The sequence below is a fragment of the Ruditapes philippinarum genome, unplaced genomic scaffold (genome assembly GCF_026571515.1).
Source record: "Ruditapes philippinarum isolate M1 unplaced genomic scaffold, ASM2657151v2 ctg52_1_1_1_1, whole genome shotgun sequence".
Lineage (NCBI taxonomy): Eukaryota > Metazoa > Mollusca > Bivalvia > Venerida > Veneridae > Ruditapes > Ruditapes philippinarum.
Window position 1 is genome coordinate 205,748 of NW_026858333.1, and position 20,789 is coordinate 226,536.

The 20,789-nt window shown below is 32.6% G+C and overlaps 1 protein-coding gene across 1 annotated transcript in view; it reads right to left on the reverse strand.

The window, feature by feature from the left end:
* Positions 1-387: 387 nt before the first annotated feature.
* LOC132752859 (teneurin-m-like) overlaps positions 388-20,789 on the reverse strand; it is a 112,304-nt gene continuing 91,902 nt past the window's right edge. Inside the window, 12 exon segments of the mRNA XM_060743249.1 lie at positions 388-4,927; positions 5,236-6,847; positions 7,310-7,609; positions 9,477-9,796; positions 13,661-14,735; positions 15,137-15,294; positions 17,183-17,415; positions 17,810-18,062; positions 18,424-18,564; positions 19,132-19,399; positions 19,814-20,093; positions 20,419-20,538. Of these exon segments, the coding sequence (XP_060599232.1) occupies positions 4,071-4,927; positions 5,236-6,847; positions 7,310-7,609; positions 9,477-9,796; positions 13,661-14,735; positions 15,137-15,294; positions 17,183-17,415; positions 17,810-18,062; positions 18,424-18,564; positions 19,132-19,399; positions 19,814-20,093; positions 20,419-20,538 (5,617 nt within the window). The 3' untranslated portion in view covers positions 388-4,070.

A 20,789-nucleotide genomic window follows, 5' to 3' on the forward strand; every position in this document is an offset into this window, starting at 1 on the left:
TTGTCCTCTAAACTTTGGTTGTATTTGATTGACTATGGTCCTCCAGTCTGAATTGGCAAAAACCATTGTTTAGGTCCATTTTCTCAAAATCAAAGATTTTAAGCTATTTACTTCAAACTTGGTTTACATGTTTATTGTCATTAATGGACGCCATTTCAATGGGTAAAGTATCCTTGATTTTTTTTTTTTTCAAAGTCATTTCCCTTTTTCTACCTTGCTCTTATTTAACTATCCAGCACTGAGAACACCGCAGACAGGTCTTGTTATATTTAATCTAAAAGAACTATGACATTGAACATTTGGTCAGTGATCATGTCGCCTCATGATGGCCAATTGCATGTTTCATCTACTGTGTAGCACGAGACACAAAAAATACAATAACCATGGTTGTAATATATTCAGATTTATTAGTTTCATTTAAAATACAAAATGTATATGGACAAAATATAAAATGACTCGTTAAAACAGACTAAAAGTATCAAGAACAGAACAACTGCAACAACTTAAAATTTACCCAACCATAAAAACAACATCTATTCTTCCATAGTTATAACTATTAGCATCATTTAACATTTACACCTGCATATAATTGCGAAAATGCAGACATACATTTTAAAATTCCTTACATAAAAACAAGCCCTATCAGACATAACAACTCAAATCTTTCAAAAAAAGAAATATTCTTGAATGAATAAAATGACTTATAACCTTGAAATACAAACAAAAGACTCAAGGTTATTTATAGAAAGCGTTCATGACCTTGACATGAGAAATTAGGTCAAAGATTTCATGAAATTTACCATGTTTGATCTAATTTGGAAAAACGGGGTCAATGTTCTTCTCAAATACCAAATACTTGACCTTTGCTTATGAAATGAGGTCAAATTCTTTACTGTTAGAGCCTTTCTCCTGACCTTGACATAATGTAAAAGGTCATTATTACAAGGTCAATGTTATTTTTTTGTAGAAATGATAAAATCTTTGACCTTCACACTATTAAAGGAAATGAATTTAAAGTCAAAGTTCAAAGTTTTGTAGAAGTTATTTTTATGTATACATTCAATTCTAATACTGCATATATTAAAAGGATTTCAAAAAAACAAAAGAGATCAATAATAAGATTCACAAAGATAGGCCAACAGTAAAAAAATGAAACTTTAACACATAAATACAGTAGACAATTGATAACACCATTGTATTGTAAACCATTCTCAATAAATTTAGAATAAAAACTTAAGTCAGTACATATACAAAATATTACAAATATATTTGAAAGTGTTTCGAAAAATTAAAAAAAAAATTGTAATTCTTTGGCACAGCCAAGTTGGAAAAAGTGGTTAAATTTTTTTTTTTGGTTTTGATTCCCCCCCCCCCCCCCCCCACCATTTCAAACACAACCATAAATATCATAATATGAATAAAATGAAATAAACAGTTTTATAAAATGAATGTACATGACAAATCTGATTATTGCGCCTTCAGATAATTTTATTTAGTCATATTTTAATTGTTTTGTTAATAATGAATTCTATGGTTTAAATGAAAAACTATTTTCACAGAACTTTCAAAAATTTGAAAAATATTAATTGAACACAAAACGATTTCAAATATTTAAATGACCAATGAGTTAATGACATAATATTAATGAATGGGAAAAAGAATACACACATTTCTTTTAGAATATTGAATGAACTTCAATGAAATTACATGACTTGAATTTTTGTGATTGTGCAAATACAAATTAAGAATTTGGTTCAGAAATATTTAACATTTAATTTACAAATACAAATTCCAACAGAACGTCAAAATTTTGGACACTCAACATGTAAAATGGCACACTTGATTTTTAACAGTTATAAATAACATTAAATAGTAACTGACTGGTCACTAAAATTGAAACATGCCACAGTATAACTTATTTATAATTTGCATACAGACAAATAAAATAATCTTATGCTATTTAAAAGTGATAACACCTATCCCCCATACTACCAGTGTTTTCAAAGTGATGCCAAACTGTCGTTACATGAAGTAGCTATTACTGTTACATGTTACAAATTTAGTAACTTTTTCTTGTGACACTTTACATAGAAACTTATGATAATTTGTTTGTCATATATATCAATAACTTTTCTTTTCTTCAATATTTAAGTAGAGAATAAAGTCATTCAAAACACAATACTGATTCATTAAAGTTAACTGCTTCAAAACTAGCGTGGTTTTTTTTTTCAGTAAGTCATAAAAATTGAAATATGATTCTGAATTTTTACAAAGAATCCCCTTTTGAAAGAGGGAAAATTTCAAATAATGCAACGTTTAAGTTGTAATTAAGTCACCAATTTGTGGGTTCACCGCAAAACTGTTGTAAGTCCTTCTTTATTTCATACAAGTAACTGCAGTTTTGGGGTCAACCCTAGAATTGTATACATTTTGTATTATTAAAACTATGCCATTATCCTAGAAAATGAAGGGGTCGATTTGGCATAAGTCTGTATGTGCATATTAGTAAATACGGCATATAGACTAGTTACATGCCGATCCCCTTGTATTGCAAGATATAAATTAAAATAGTTCCGCTCACAAGAGCGGGATTTTTCTCGCTTTGTTAGGTCATTTACTTTGGAACGAAACTGAAAATCACAGTCATGTTATATTTATATAGCTCAATATATACATACAGTATTTACACATAACATCAATGTACACAGCATATATATATGCGCATGGTATGTCCATGTACAGAGCATATATGTACACAGTACACAACATATACATGGCAAATGATAATCCTTTTTATGACTAGAACAAAAACAAAAGATTTGTGTAGCACTAACTTTTATACATATTTATATTTGACGCCAACCAATTATGTACACACAGCAATACATGTACATTACTTTGCAAATTTTCATATTTGTCAATAGTGCTTTTTCCAGATATCTAAAAGTTGTATACCTCATAAAGCATTTAGCCCATTTAAAATAGAATTGTTATTAAAAAAAGGTTTTCTTAATTGTAAATGCATATTTCTGTTAAGCCAAAATTCAAAACTGGAAACAAGTTTAATGTCAGTTAGTAAAATCAACCAATCAAAAACAAGGAGAGCAATAGACTGGTTCCAAATATCTAATTTAAATCTTAAAGGCCCTGGTCTGTGCCTTAATAAAATATTTCAAACATTTGATTATTAAGGTAAGTAAATAAATTCGGCCTGTGTAACATTTTTACAAATACTTAACATTTTCTTACTAAAAATACGATGAAATAACATTTTTTGAATAGTTTCAGACATTTGTACATGTACATAGATCTAGTTTACATAAACTATACATAGCAACACTTTGTAACTGTTTTTTCTTTCTTCTCATCTATGAAAAAAAAAACAACAGCATCCATCATTCATGGTATCTCAGTTTCTCCCTGGCACATACATTTTGATTTTTTTCATGAATGTATACCCCTGTTTACAGGGTAACTAACAAGAGTCACTATCTCAAGACATCAGCAGCAGGTTTCCAGTTAATAAAGATTGTTTTTGAACACCCCTCTTTTAGTATAATATCACTCTTTTTATCACCATGTATATCTAATTAATGTATTTCTCATTTTTTATGCTGTAGCCAATGTGCTATATTTCAAATCACAGTGATTTCCTTAGCATATTTTAATACTGGCTTTTTGTGGCCTGGTACCTGCAGTGTTAACAAATGTTTTGAGTACCTATTGCAGTTCCTCTTAGGAACACAGGGAACAGCTTATTAAGAGTATAGGCCGGGGATCAGTGTTTTAACGTTCAGACCTTTTCCACAAAAATCTGGGCACTAGTTCATACTTATGATAGTTATGATTGGGAACCAATGGTTACCTTGTTACTGCAGCAATACTGACACACTTAATCATAAATTTGCAGCTGGGAACCAATAAACAAAACACAGTCATGGAATTCTTTGTAAACTATTGCCTACCAATATATATATAGGCAGGCATACATGTCCCTTACGGTTAATATATATCACAATTTGTGCTTTTGGTTATGTTTACATGAAGTTTTTTTTTAAACTTTCTATTCCCTATCTTTTCACTTTAACAAATTTTACATTGTTACAGTCATCTGCTATATATGGAAATTCATCTGGATTACGTTCATATTGAATATCGAACCCATCAGCATAACCTGCAGTCACTATATCATTTTTCTCACGTTCTGTCCAACTGTGGTAAGTCGGTAAACTATTTTGTATTAACCACTTTTCACGTGCCCAAGCATGGTGAATTGCACGTTCCTTCGCGTGCTGAATCACCCTCTGTCTCTCATGGTCTAAGTGACTTCCGAAACGAATATTAATCACAGAATGGTTCCCGTGGAAACGTACATCAGTCTCGGTGTACGAATGGGTGCGGAACCCATTTTGATGTGAGTGTCTGTTCACAGTCACGTTTATATTATTTTCATAAGTAACAGCATTTCCATGGATACCAAGGGCCTTCAACTCGTCAGTCACTGTTGAGGCATCCGGTTTAACAAAATAAAGCACTTCCCGACCATGAATTGTATATTTCAGATCAAGAATTTCAGATTCGTTCAGAAATGCACTAAATTTCTTGGCCCATGCTGGTGAACTGTCCAAATAAGCTGTCATTACTTCGCTATTAATAGACGTCAAAAGTAATTCACTGTACAACACCTGTTTAGGGGCCGGTGATATTGTTACAAATTTTTGAATAGGTGAAACTCTCGACTGCGGTACAGTTGAAATAGACAGCATATTCTGCATATCTCGATGGAACGTGCATTCAAAAGCTGACGATGTTGGTAGAAGATTGAAATTGAACATATCTGGTTGTGGTCGTACGGTGCCATCATATCCAACATTTGGTGCCATACTGTCAAGGTCAAATCCTAGCAAGGTCAACCATTTTGCTGTATCTGTTGAAATAAGAAATATCATATAAGTGGCATCACAATGAAATTCTAAACTAAACACAAATTGAAATACATGTAAGACTTCTTCCATTTGAAACTGACAAAAGTATTTCCTATACAAGGAAACAACCTTACATCACTTAAAATAATTTAAAGCACCTAACCAATAAATTTCCAAAAGCTCTCCCAGCGTAAAAAATGGCGGGAAAAATGATTTAAAATAAAATAAATTTCATCTTTGGTTAATATTCAACTAGTGTAAGAAATTATTTATGACTTTCACTTTTATAAAAATTTATTTATGTTCTTACCCAATGTAGGGAACTTTCTATCTTGGAGATGTGTGTTAACCAGGAACCTATGATGATAATTGTTCATCATTAACGGGTCTTCCATCAGAAACTGTAGATTCCTTAACATTGCATTATAATCCGGATTTACATAACGTCCAATCATAGTATCATACACTCTCTTCCCATAATGCACCAGTTTTGTCGTTGGATTAAATATTCCACCTTGGAAACCAAAACTGAATTCATAATTAGGATTTGAATCGGACACAATCTTACCCAGTGGATCATAAACAATTTGTTTTATAATAAGACCGTTTTCATCGAAAATGACGATCGGACTTCCCATCGGATCGGTGGCTATGTAGTTCAGCTTGTTCTGACGTTCGAATGCAATCAATTTTCCTTTTGAGTCGTAAAAGTACTGCGTCATTTCAAGGTTGCTGTGATTATAAGAGTGAGTCACTAAATGTTTCCTGGAGACATCGGCATAGAAATACTGCATGATGTTTCCTAGACGATCGCCCTGTGACACGATTCTACTCAGATGGTCATAATGGAAGGAAAATTTAAACAATCCAGAGTTCGTAATTGATACCATCTGACCTAGAGAATTAAACAACAAATCTTCATCATGTCTTTGTAACATAAAACCATCTAAATCAAACTTGTATCTCATTTTATCAAAGGTTTTAATCTTGTCCCCTGCATCGAATGACATTTCCAAGTTCAACCCATCTTCTTCAATTCTGTTTATATTGCCATTATTGTCATAGCCATACTGCCATTTTGTTTCTCCGTCCTGACTCACTTCAATCAAATTTCCGTCTATGTCATATGTGTAACCAAACTGACATGCATCCGTCTGTCCGATCAATCTATTCCAACTGCTTATCCTATTCATTTCGTCATAAACAATACCAAGTTTAAACCGGATATTGTCACGGAAGACATATTGAATATTTTGCAAACGGCCATACATGTCAAGTTCTCGGCTCATCACAACATGTTCATCATAGATCTTCTCCCGATCAACCAACGGCCATTGAATATTCATATTTTTAACTTTTTTCAGAAAACCGTTTGTATCGTCAAAAGTAAAAGTACTTGATGTAGTAATGTTCTTTCCAAAGAGCCCACTTACAGCAACTAGCCTGAAGTTTTTGTCATAAATATAGTCAAATTTGGCATTAAGCAGAAGGACATCATCTGGGAAGTTTATGTCCGAGGAACTGATAAGGGAAGAATCGTATCTGAAAGTTTCCAATAACCTATATCCTCTACCCTTTGTCTCGGCAGATGACATCATTGAAATATTTGCGTCATACTCAAAGTTTATTTCTGTATCGCCATAAATAACAAGTGTCGGCTGTGAAAAATGGTTGTACCGATAAACAATTTTTCTGTACTCGCTTGGAAATATTATTTGCTGAAGTTTGCCGATTCCGTTATAGTCTTCAATATAAGGAAGCTCTAGCATTGGGACTTCGTAAAAGTATCTCTGTGAGCCTGTCATCATAATTCTGTAGAAGTAATGTTTTCCGAGGCCAGGGGTTCGAACCATCATTAAATTACCTTCCTCGTCATACTGGAGATAATACTGAAGGCCACTTGGTAGGTGAATATCAGTTGGCTGAAATTTACAGAATATAACAATGATAGAAAAGATATCGGGATTGTAAGAGAGATAACTAAATGTAGCATTTAATGAGTAGTTTGGTAGAAGTGTTCTCCCTTGTATAAAAAGAATACAACCAAGTAGGTAACACATAGTCATAAAATCTTATTTTGTGTCAGTGTGGAGCTGATCTTAACTTAATTTTGCTAAAGGGCCTTCAACTAATAACAGTTAAATTCCACCTAATTATATGTATAGCCTAAGCAAACTAGCAAAATGTCTCAACTCCTCTCTATGTCTTGGTTCAAAATTCAGACTAATTCTTTAACGCTGGCCCTGAGTCATCTGCAAAACCTGTTATGTTGAATTGTTGCTAACAAATATTGCTATAAGCATTCACAAAACAAAAATTATGTCAGTGTAAATATATGTGTATATATATTATGTAAGTAAAATTAATGTTCATATTTTCCTCACCTTTTTGCCATATCTGTAGTTGTACCTATACTGGGCCCCATTATTTCCAGTTCTTTCTTTCAACACACCGCTCTCAAATATCCGCCTCTCCTCTAAATCGCCATACTTCCAGTGAATTATCTCCCCTCCTGCATTATACGTCACATTCAGAGAATGATGATTCTTGGCTGGCAGGAAGTGGGTGGGGAGACCAGAATTGTCGAATGCTGTCGTGATAATCTCGTGAAGATCTTTATCCAAGATGGTCTCCGTGTGCGTATCACGATCATATTCTATAGTTAGTAAGTTCTCGCCATTTACCTAGACAAGCAGAAAGAATCTAAAAGCTCTAAGTTCATGCTAATTTTTGACATACTTTGCATCATAAATTGTTAAATAAATGTATGGTATCATAAACTTATGTAAAATATAAATACAAGAATTAAGATAGGCATTCCAATGTTTTGTTAAAGAAGGCTTCTTTGCTAAGAATGAATTTTGTTTTACTTCTAGATTAATTCATCTTTTTAACAATGAAATATTACATCTTCTTTTGTTCCCTTATTAAACTTTATATAAATTTGTAAAATAATTATTTTAAATAAATTTCCAAGTGCTCTATCAATCATATAATTTATATATTGCACACCACTGTCCTATTGATGGAAGTGAATATTTAAAAGATTTGTTTGAATGTAAAGTAATATTTCTTCAGAAAAAGATATTAAAGTAAAAATACCTTTTCTGAAATGTATCTATAAATAAGTATTTTACCAGTCTTGTATGAATTAAAACAATGTGTAATGCTACTTTTAGACTGTCTTATAACTGGTCTGTCTATTCATAGCTGAATAAATACTGTATATTTTAATGTAAGAAAAAGAAAAAACATGTAAAAGAACCTATAAAACCTGTTCAAAAAAAGAGGAAAAATCACACACTTTTTTTTATCCTCTGCAATAAATCAACCCCTCTAGAAAGAAGTGTTGCATATCTTGAAAATTTTAGCAATACCTTTGTAAAAGAAACAAGTCTGTACTAAAAATAGAACTCTGACTAGCCTCTACACCAAAATTACTTAATAGCCTTGAACCCAAAGTTATGAAAACAAGTTACCAAATGCTCTCAATCAAAAACAAGATAATAATTTTATTTAAACAGGCATGAAGAGGGTTCATCACCTCCCTGTCATAACTTTACTCTTTTTATATCCATCAAGTTACAACAGTGACTTGTTGAACTCTCTGATTTAATATAAACTGCCTATAAGATCTACTAGCCAAGCTTTCAATATAACTCATTATGCAGAAACTATAAATAATTCATTTTTATGCAGAACTATAAATAGACTTGTGTATAATATTTCATTCGAACTGCAAAACTGCAAATTACGTTAATATTCCAGCGGAATGTATAATATATATACAAATACTTGTAAGCTAAAATGCAGGCATGCATTTATTGTTGTTTTTCAGTTATATTACTGAAGTCAATAAACAATGCACTCGAAAAATAGTTAAGTTTTAATATCGGATATTTGAGTCATGTTCAGCAAAGAACGGAATTATAAATAATCAAAGCATTGTTTTAGAAATAATGCACCCGTAAAATGAAGGAAGAAGGGTTGATTTATAACAGATAATGAAAAAAAGCATGCGTTTCTAAACACGGAACAGGCATAGTTTTTTTTAAAAGAGAGCCATTCTTTATACACATGAAAGCCACTTTCTAAAGAGATGTTTTATGTTTTTAATATTATTACATGCAATTTTCAAAGTTTATAATATAGGAAATAATCGGAAATATATTATTCTCAAGAAAACAGCGATTTTATAGAAGAAAAATATTTAAATGAAGGAGGGCAAAGCATTAAATAGTAGAAGTGACCATGTACACCTAAAGCTTCTTTTTTACATTCGTAATTGTTTTAAGCAAAGTCAATTGATATGGTATATGATTTTCCTAAGAAAATGATGTTATTGTTTTTTTATAAACTTTAAAGGCAGCATTAAAATGTCGGCAAAACAGTTATCATCCTTTATGTTATTTAAAGGGAGACAATAATTGAACCATGAATTGAACATTAAGACAAAGAAAGATTTAAATTTTCACATTCAATATGTTGTTAAGTTGGAGACTGAAGCAGTATTAGGTGTACATGATTACAAGCGAAGGAAAGTTCACATACCAACAGGGCTTTCTCCTTGTAGCCACCCTCTTCATGCGAGTCAAGCATGCTATCATGCCTCGTAAACACCTCCCCTACCCTCATACGACGACCCAGTTTCTGAACGTTCTCCTTCGGGCGACCTTTACGACGCAGGAAGAATCTCCATTCAAGTCGGTGCACAAGCTTGTTGGGTGCAATGAGCTTCCGCTTGAAATGCATCCGGTGCTGATTCTCTAGAACCGGATTTCCACCAGATTCAAGAGCAATGGTAAGGTTGCTTGGAAACACAACTACCACAGCTCCATCTGGAAGATACGTAACTTTAGTCTCGGAGGCTCCTGAAAACAAAAACAAAAATTTGATGGTTAACTTCAACGATACCATCCTCAATTTCATTGAAATCATTCAAATTTACAACCCTTCACTTTAAAACATCCCAACAAGAAATTTTAAAGTAAAGGTATAAGAATGCTAGGATTAGATTTAGCTTAAAATAGCAGAACAAAATTTTGTATGATGCTTTTTTTCGCATTACTAAAAGCAAAATTCATATCACAGCTTTTACATCGAGTAGGAAACAAATTTGCTTCATGCGATGTTGGCATTATGGTTATTATAAGCTCGAAAATAAATCTTCTTTTACATGGAATTATACATATACATCCCTATTTGTCACTTTAGAAAAGACCATTTATATCTAGGAAGTGGTCTATTCTAAAAATATAGGGGAGATATCAGAATATATGCCGAAATATATGCCAAAATATATGCCTTCAAATTACATAAAAAATCATATCAAACAATAGTTGGGGTGATATTAAGGAAGTATTTTATTTATGGAGATATGGCAGTTTGAGTCAGTCTTTTGGCCTACAGAATCAACAGAGCATTTCTGCGCAGGATACATTGTTTATACTGTATATATTTTAAGCAGCTAAAATAAAATTGAGAAAAAAAAAATAGTGCTGAGTATAATCATTGGAATATATATCTTGTAGCAAATAAAGCAATTTATATACAAACAAAAAAATGGCAATATACTGAGAAAAAGGCAATATACTGAGAACAAGAGCTGTCAGAAGGACAGCGCGCTCGACTTTTTTAGTGCTTGCCTATAAAACAAAACTTTGACAGTTAAGGGCACACAAGACTTTAACTAGGAATTTCTAAGTACAAATCAAGAAACATTTTCACAGAGTTATCTTCTCTTGCTTACAGATAGGTCTCATGATGGCACATAAGAACTCCAACTTCCAAAGTAATATCTCAAATGGTTAAGTCAACAAGTGGACAAGAATGAAAATCTTAACTGAGTTTCTAAGTCAAAAAGGGCCATAATTCAAATAAAATCCTTAACAGAATTACCTTCTCCTGCCCATGTTTTTGGGACCATGATGGTAAACAAGTATTTCCAACTTTCAAATTAATATCTCAAAAAGTTCAGTCAAAAAGTGGACTGGTACTAAAAACTTAACCAAGATTCTAAGTCGATAAAAGGCCTTAATTTTTAAAACAAATCCTTGACAGAGTTACCTTCTCTTGCATACAGATGGGGGTAATGATGTGAAATAGCATTAAAAGTTTCAAAGCAATATCTCAAAGGGTTAAGGCAATAAGTGGATTTTACCCATATTCAATGTATTTTCTAAGTCAAAAAGGGGCATAATTCTGTCAAAAACCTTGACAGAGTTATGTCCTCTTGTCTGTTGATGAAGGTCGTGATGGTAAACAAGTATGGTCAGTTTCAAAGCAATACCTCCAATGGTTTTGAAATAAAGTGAGGTGGTACAAAAAACTTAACCAAGCTCAATACACTTTCTAAGTCAAAAAAGGGCCATAATTCTGTCAAAAACCTTGACAGAGTTATGTACTCTTGTCTGTAGATGGAGGTTATCATGGTGAACAAGTATGGTAAGTTTCAAAGCCATACTTGTAATACTTCTGAAATAAAGTGGGGTGGTACGAAAAACTTAACCAAGGTGTGACGCCAACGCCGACGCCGACGCTAACGCCGACGCCGACGCCGACGCCGGGGCGAGTAGGATAGCTCCCCTTTTCATAGAAAAGTCGAGCTAAAAATGGCAATAAACAAAAGAGAAAATCGCAATAAATAAAAAGAAATGGCAATAAACTGAGAAAAAAAAGCAATAATGAGAAGAAATGGCAATTAAAAGAAGAAAATGGTAATAAACAAAACAAAATAAAAGCAATTGTAAATGAAAAATTAAAATTTGAATCTTTAAAATATTTTGAAAAATGCACTATGCAACATATCTAAATTTGCTCACAAATATATATTAATTGGCAAGCCAAATATTGGTATTGGCAAGCCCAATATTGGCGTTAAGATATGATTGTCCAAATAAAAAGCTTCTTGCAATAAAAACAAAACGAACAATAAAATGATAAATAAATAATAATGAAAAAATTGAATGTAGTCAATAACTGCCCTTAAAATTAAATGGTATCACATAAATCTCTCGACTATTCAAAGCTCAATGCCAATTTTACTTTAATTTTCAAAAAGTCCCCGTTATCTGTTAATATTCTGAATCAGACTATAATGAGCATTTTAGTTATGTGAAATGTGCTGATGTGCTGGATGTAGACTTTTGCAAAATAACTAGAAAAAAATATGCCCTATACTTAGTTATGCAAACCTTAAAAGTTTAACTGAACTGAAAATTTGTTGTTGAATGGATATTGATATTTGAATGTTATTGGACAGCTTATAAATTATTATCTAAATTTTTTTTTTACTCTTCTTTGATTTGTTTAATACATACATATCAAGAAAAAACAGAAGATAAGCTATTCGCAGAAAAGTTATCAGTCTGGAATTGAAATTCGTCCACCATATATGATGGTCTGGCAATTATTGGGAGTTTTTTTATCATTACACTAATTATCATTTTTGATACATATAGACAAAGCATAATAGTTCAAGAATAAATTATTTATAGATGAAGTAAATTGTATGCATATCTACTAGCTAAACACACAAAATCTACTGGTATATATACATATATGTACGAAAGCAGAACATTTCTATGCCTGTGGAGTGTATACTTTATGAAGCTAGGCATTGTGGGTAAACTACTGCCTGAAAAGAGGAAGGGCGGAGTTATGTGAATAATATGAATGGAAGATGAAATAACCTAACTTAAGACTTCACCCACATAAGATGGAATTACCTTTATTATCTTTTACAAGCCTAAACGGTATAAAACATCTTTTATGTAGTTTCCACCATTTCTAAAACCTGTTTTTACCAATTTTTATTTTTTGCACGAAAAAAATGCCATTTTTAAAAGCAACCTCATTTTAATACTTTCATGCAATGTCCAAGATATTACCATTAGAATCAAATCAAATAAGTGTTTATTTTACTTTGAATTTAAAGCATAAAAATTTCCGAGAAAAAATAATTCAAGGAAAAAAGGAGACGGGGGTAATGGATTTTAAAAGATCATACCTGATGGAATGTCCACAGACTTACACAGCATTTTAGACATGCAAAACTTGCTTGTACAATATATATCGTGATTAGTACATGTACATACTATATATTACATTCCGCATCCATTCCATACAGCATTAGCTTCATATCTTTTATGGATTTGTACATATCTACGTCACAAGATCATTTCTATCATCCTTACCAAGAATTAATATTAGTATGAATTTTTCCGTTAAGCCCTGTTTCAAAATTTATGCGTATGTAAAACTGACTTGTTTACCATATTATAAAACCCAGACTTTAAATCTATGCATAAGTAAAACTTGTTTATGATTGGTTTACCATTTTATAATGATATGCAAGTGTAAACAGAGAGAACCAGGATCAGTGAACAACTTACCAAGGTCAAGGTGAAGGTCATATGAAGTCAAATTTCTGAATTTTTCTTTTCAACAATATCCATAAAAATCATGTCGAAAAAAAAATCTACTTCCCTTATTTTTCTCAGAAAAAAGAAAATCTAAATTTAATACTGTAGACACAGATTTGGGTCAAATTTCAAGGTACCAAACAAAAAAATCTGGGCAATTTTTGTTAAATTTGTACTTCTCTAGTATCAAAATGACCTTTTTTTTATTATAGCTTTTATAGTGATTGCAAAATCTTATGATTATTTTAACTTTTGTAAAGTAACCTTGACCTCAGTAGTTGAAAGGTGAGAGTGTAATCTAGCGAGACTTGCCATGCAGAGCTGACTGTACACTGCCATAGGTTGCCATAGCAACTGTGTTACTGTTATCTGTAGTCACGTGCACAATAGAACCTGTTGCATTCACGTCAGTGTGTAGGTGGGTAATCTCCCCTGTTGGCTGGATGGCACTCAGCAGACGGCCCATTTCGTCATAGGTGTACATGTAGATTTTGCCATCTGACAACTTTTTACTCTGTAGCAGCCCCGATGTTGGGTCGTATGTGAACGTAAAGCTGGTGTTATCAGGTGATAGGAACTTCTGGAGACGCTGCATGTTGTCCGTCTGCAGACGACTTTTCTCGCCAGTTGGTGAAATGATTTCCTTCGCCTGTCTGTCATAGTCTCGTTCAATCTGTACATTCTTTCCAGCATTATCAGTTACAGCAACCAGTCTTCCGTAGAATGAGTTGATATTGTAAGTAAAATTGTACATGTATTGATCAGTCATCAAATTGACAGTGTGAATTTGTTGGCCATAACGATTAAATATATACAGTTCTTTAGTTTCTGTTGAAACCACTTCATACTGACCAAGCCAATTTAGGGTCGGGAGTTCAGAGATTACCGAAAATACTCTCAGGTTACCGGAGTCGGCAAAATGCACGATGCCATCTGGGGTCACCGTAATTGCCGTCAGTTCTTCAAATAAAGCCTGGGCAGCCGAATTTTCAGTAGGATCGTAACATCTGCAATTACTCTGCTGACAATCACATTTAGATTTTGTACCGGCAAAATGATGAATTCGGCCATCTGTAGTCACCACTCGTACTCGGTTAATATGATGCGTATCACTCTCGAGAATGTATAAATCTCCATTAGGCCCGAACGACAAACTTTCTGGCTGGACAAGTTTCACATGGTCAGCAATACTGGACGCCTGCTCATCATCAGTTAGAACACCTATCGGTAAGAAATTGACATCTTTCTGGGGACACGTTATTGGTCGCCCGGCAACGGTGACTACCCTGTTATCTTTGGTTAACTTCAGTACAATGTTGTCATCCAGTATATGCAGCGTGTCATCCAGAGGGTCAATAGCCAATGCTGTAGGCCAGTTTAACCTCACCTGAAATGTACAACATAAAACATTTAGAATATTAAGTTTTTACAATTCACTTATGGTGCATAAAACCTACAGTTTTTGTGGTTTTCAATACATCCATAATAATCTAAAAAACTTCAACAAATAAATTGGAATTGAATTATGAAAATAATAATTTGTGCAAGTTTCTACTCTCCATGAATATTTTTCCCCTTCCCAAAAATTTATTGAAACATTGATTTTTTTACCTATGTAACTGTACACATATTATCGTATTTTGTTTAATTAAGGCATTTATTACTAGTACTTACTATCAAATTCTTCTTTTTTTATTTAATGTATATGTGTTTCTTTAAACCTACTACTAAAATTTTATGACAAATTTTTTAAAGAATTATTTTATACAAAAAAAACTTTTTATAAACCTGATCAGCTGGCATACTCTCATCACATGACATTGGTTTCCACGCCTTCGGTTGATCCTGTGAGCCAATCACTGTAGAGATTATCTTGTTGGTGTCAATCTTGCGTATATTTGCTCCATCAGCCACGTAAATGACGCCATCTTTATTTATAGCAATGCCTGAAATAAACATTATATTCCTAAAAATAATATTCTGCTGAAAGTTGGGCAAAAAATTCATTTTCATTTTATTCTTTTCTGTTTCAAATGTAAATATTTTTCAGTGCTCTCCCTTTTACTACTTGTTTTGTATGGTTTCCATTTTTTTCTTTAAAAAAAGTTGAGTTATTTCCCTTTGAGTAACAAGCAGGTTTTATTCCCATGATATGAAATTTCTTAAATATTTTTTTTTACAAATGCTATAGCATTTGTTCTTTAATTATATTTTTATCTACTGGGATGAATTTGTCCTGGAATGACATTTATTTCTCACAAATGTCACATCTTGTAAAACAGGAATCAGCTGTACTCTTATCGGTTATAATGTGTCAAAAAGTCGTTAATTTTAAAGCTATTATACCAATTTAATCACCTGCTTATTTTAATAAAGTGATGTAACATTATTAGGAAATTACCCCTTTTTTGTATTAAGAATACTTCATAATCAATATATGAACGGACTGCATGTAATAAATTATTACTCTGAGGCAGAATTACAATGCAATAAACATGTCAGTTTTTGGTATCACGGTTTCATTAATATTGGCTAATTAGCTGAATGACGTGAATAAAATATTGTTCCATAGCAACCATGAAATAACCGTATATAGCTACAAATTTTTGAAAATTTATTGCAATCTACATAATTATTAAGTCTTGATTATGAAAGACATGAGTTTTTTTAAATTGTTTTTTGTTTGTTTTTAGTTGTGTTTATGTCAATACCATAATTATGTTGTTTAAATTCACACAGCACCATGATTGAAAATGAGCCTGGAACATTGAAATTTCATAAAATTCAGTTATTTATGAATTTCAATAACAAACTGGTGAAAAAAAGGCATTATTGTGAATTATTTCATTAAAGGAAGTAGAAGACCCATGTGAAAGTGAAAATATATTAATCATCGTGCAAATATTTCTAAGCCTTTTTAATTAACATCTTTAGTATGAAGTTTTCATTCCATGACATGGTAAAAAAAATTCCCGAACACAAAACATGCTGCACTTCTGCCACAGTTTTCCGACAAAAAAATAAATATGCAATTCAAATCACAAAATTGCAGGCTTCGTTATTGTGTAAAGGTTTGAAGTCTCGGAACATTTTATTTGTGGTGCGATTACTCAAATATTATAAATTGATATTAAATGGTATTCGCTGTTACTGTATTCAATACTATTAAATTTAGTACAATGATATCATATTTAGAACGGATATAAAAAATCCCTTGACTCGTAACATTCCAAGCATGGGGGATTTTTTTATGTCATAGGCTTTCCATACATGACATGCATGATCCTTAATGCATGACTTTTTCACGATTCGGGTTTTACTTTTATTACATTTTCATTTTAAAAACCAATTTGTTAGCCGTGGTATGCCAGTGACACCCGCATTCTCTCAAACAATGTACTTGCAGGAATCTTATAAATCATACAAGATTGGTGAGTAAGCATGGAGGAATTTTGGTGTTACGTGAAAATCTTACAGAAATAATACAGAATCTATGAGCATAAAATATTGACTACAAACTACGAAATAAAAACGCTTTTCAACTGAGAAGATGTTGTAACTGCCTATTATAGAAGGAGTTTTACAGAAAAGTTTATAAAGATAATTACACAGTCATAATAATTTATTGCTACAATGTTCCGTTATAAATTTCAAGTTATGCAATAAATTTAATGAATAAATTTACAAGCTTGTCGATTTGGAAAAAATGACTGACTAATCGTTATCACACATTGTATAAAATTCAAAATTTGATTTTAAATTTTAATAACTTTGGAGCCATTTGTAAATCAATTGGCTTTATTTATTTTCAGCATTACAAAAGTACTATCCTACCTTTAGGGTGTAAGAATCTCGCAGTTAACGCCTGTTTCCCATCCCCACACAGATCTCGCTCCCCTGGGGTACACTCGTCACCAGTGCCCGCTACAACTTCATAGTTATCCTCAAGTTCACGGACTGGTCCCATTGTTTTAACATGGATAATTCTTCTGTTCATGTAATCAGAGATATACAGTCTACTGTCCACTGGGCTCACAGTCATATACGGCTTGTGGGAAGTGTATGTCCTGGAACAACAGATAAAAACAATACTTATTTTATGATTGAATTTTAAAGTCGTGTACATTCAGTAAAACTGATGTGCTAGAATTTGATAAATGAGCTTGAATTTAAATTCATGCACATTTTGAAGTTTTCTGTGATTGTATATTGTAAAGGAGCCTCAAAACATTCTTATTCAGTTTTAGAGACAAATTCAACTTAAACGACAAAACAAACTGTTGAATGATGGTAATCAAGCAAAATTTTCTCACTAAAGGTGTAAAAACATTTAAGGCTTCAATCATAAGACAATGTCTAGGCATAATGTTCAACAATGATGTTATTATGATGTCGTAACTTAAATGATGTCATAAAAGCCTAGATAAACTATATTTAGTAATAACTTTATTTTAACCATACATGATTTGTAAAATGCTGGCTATCTCCTCCCTGCTTGGTGACAACTTCCGGATAAAATTATAATCCCACACATATAAGCTCCCATCTCTACTGCTGGCCAATGCTACCGGAGCTAAGAGCCGGTTGTCACGTGCCGGACCGTTACAGCCATCACAATCTGCCCGACGTCGCTGTCCGCTACCAAGTATACTGATTAACTTTTTAGGTTTCTCTTTTAGGTATATATTCGTACCATCACCTTTATGGAGAATACCTGGAGAAAAAAAGAAAATATTTGTCTTAAGACACTTTATAAAAACATTGTTGAAATTCATCAAGTTGTCCATCAATAATAACCCTTTGAACAAGTACTACTACACATTTAAACTTAAAATGAGTATCTTCACCATTAACCTACCAAATTTGTATAATCAACTTGCCCAACTTTGAAATTGGGACAGTCCACTTTCAATTTTCAGGTATTTCAATATCTATATTCTAAATACTAATCAGCAAACAGCACACAGCCTCTTCAGACGGTATGCAAGTACAATCTGAATTGGCTCTGTACTCTGAATTTTAATCATTTACCCGCAGAGACGCAATGGTGATTGTTTACAAAAACATTTCTTTACCTTCCTGGAAATTGTACGTATGATGTATATCAAGATTCCAGCGTCCAATTTCAGATGAGGTCAGGTCAAAACCAGCTCATGGTAGAGCTCGCGTCTCCCAAAATATATAGCCACACCCACTGTACTGGTACCCGACGTTAACTGCAATAAATAAACAACTTTATATAATCATTTACAAAATAAATGCCCTAAAAACATTCACCATAAATCATGGGAGACCATTATATCTTGTACATACATGTAATTTAATTGTGTATGTGAAAGTGGCATATGATTTTATTTTTTTTTCAATTTTTTTTCCGAATTTTATTTGTGAGTAATTTAAACAATGAATTATGAAAAAACTAAAAATAATGCCTATAAAGTTACAACTGCACAAGGACAAGAAATAAACAGTGTTATTTCATGAAGACAATGTTTTACTAGTTCAGACATGTCTGATATCACAATACCTGAAAGATCAACTCAGCAGTCACAATGACATCAGATTACCTGATTTGAAATTAACTCAATTAAAGTCCTACCGATTAAATTGAATTCCGTCACCCACAAACTACAAAGCACTTTTAAACAGGAAATACATCAATGACATGATGAGATTCAAACAATTAGTTTAACTTATAAAACAGTCATTTAAACAGAAAATGCAGTGTCAGCTATTTGTTAAGTAGAATTCCCCCCATTTACAATAAAGATAATGTTTAATACCTCTAACTGGTACTATTCCATACACTTTTTGTCTATAGGCATTACGTCTATCCCACGCATATGTGTACTTCAGTTCCGAGTCCGCCTCAAATGTTTTCTCAAACTGGATTCCTTCTACCGACACCCTGAGGTGGACAACGGCCAGAGCTAGTGGAATGTCCTTCGTGGTCATCTGAATCATGATCACTGACCGGTACCCGGGAGTCTCACTGCTGTGGTATACCAGATTAACACTGGTTCCCGGTATACTTATACTCTCTTGCAAAACCTAAACACAGAACAATGACAAAAATTCAATAAGATTTAAATTGATCACAAGAGCTTGTTATTCACTTTACTATATTAGATTGAAGTCTAGATGACAAAAGTTATGTTTTATCTTCATGAATTTCAGATCTTTTCTACAGTTTTTAACATCAATTCATATAAAACTTATATCAATTGTATCAACTTAAACTCATTTTCATACAAATTTACCATATTACCTCTTTAAAACTTTAATTTCAAAGTTAATTACAGCATAGTTATTTTCAAGACATGTTACATAATCAATGATTATGAGCTCATGTCACTGGTTACAATAATTTTCACTACATTACATTGGATAGCGTGCCTCAGTGCATATTCCAGCTGATGGATGTTAAAATAACATGCTATTTGTAACGATAGCTCTGACATTTACCTGTGATTCTGGGATAATCGTACTTTTCTCCGGACACGACCCTAGCTGTGTGTGTTGCCATGTCGACAAAACCACTGGCTGAAGCTTGTAGTGGTTATGTGATATCCCACAGAGGTTCGGGTTCGGTAGTAACATATCTCTCTCTATTAATGCCATGACAACGGTTTCCATGGTGATGATCTGATTCCAGGGTACCAGTACGCTCACAGTGCGAGTCAAGAATGGTTGACGGGAAAATTTCAGTGTCACTGATCCACCACCATTCACCAGAATGTCAAACCTGAAGAAATGTTTAAATAAATATTTATTTATTTATTTATGTTTCACTCAAAATATTCCTTACATGTACATTCATACCTTTGAAGACAGAGTGATGAATTGGAGCTTTATCGTTGTTTATCCCATTACACATTTGGAGTTTCTAGTCAACTGCAAAAATTTTCATATTGCTAAATCTATTAACGACACGAAAAATTTACAAAATACTTGGTAAAATTTAATGTGAATGAATCCAAAACAAAATTTTTTACATCTGTTTAAGACAGGGAATAAAATCTAAGATTTCTTTACAGTAGGAAACGAAATGAATGTTTCAGTTAACTTACAGGCCATGTTCTCGTGTACGAGTGTAACCATACAGAGGCTGTTTATCAATATCTACACGAACCCCAACTAGCGCAGTCTTGTCCACTGACTGTACCTTGCCCCGGATAACAGACACTTGACTGCAATTATAAAGTTCACATTGTCTGAATGTTTTCATCAAAGATTTGTTAAAATATAAAAAAAATCTTGCTTAGTGGATTTAACGCAATATATTACAGTATTAAATACAACAGTGAACAAATACAAAACTGTCCATCCGTGTATGAAAATTATTTTGATATCAAATCTTTTATTTAAATTGTTCTCTCATTAATAATAATCAATGTTGTTGATGTAACAAAAAATATTTCTATCATTTATAAAAAATGAA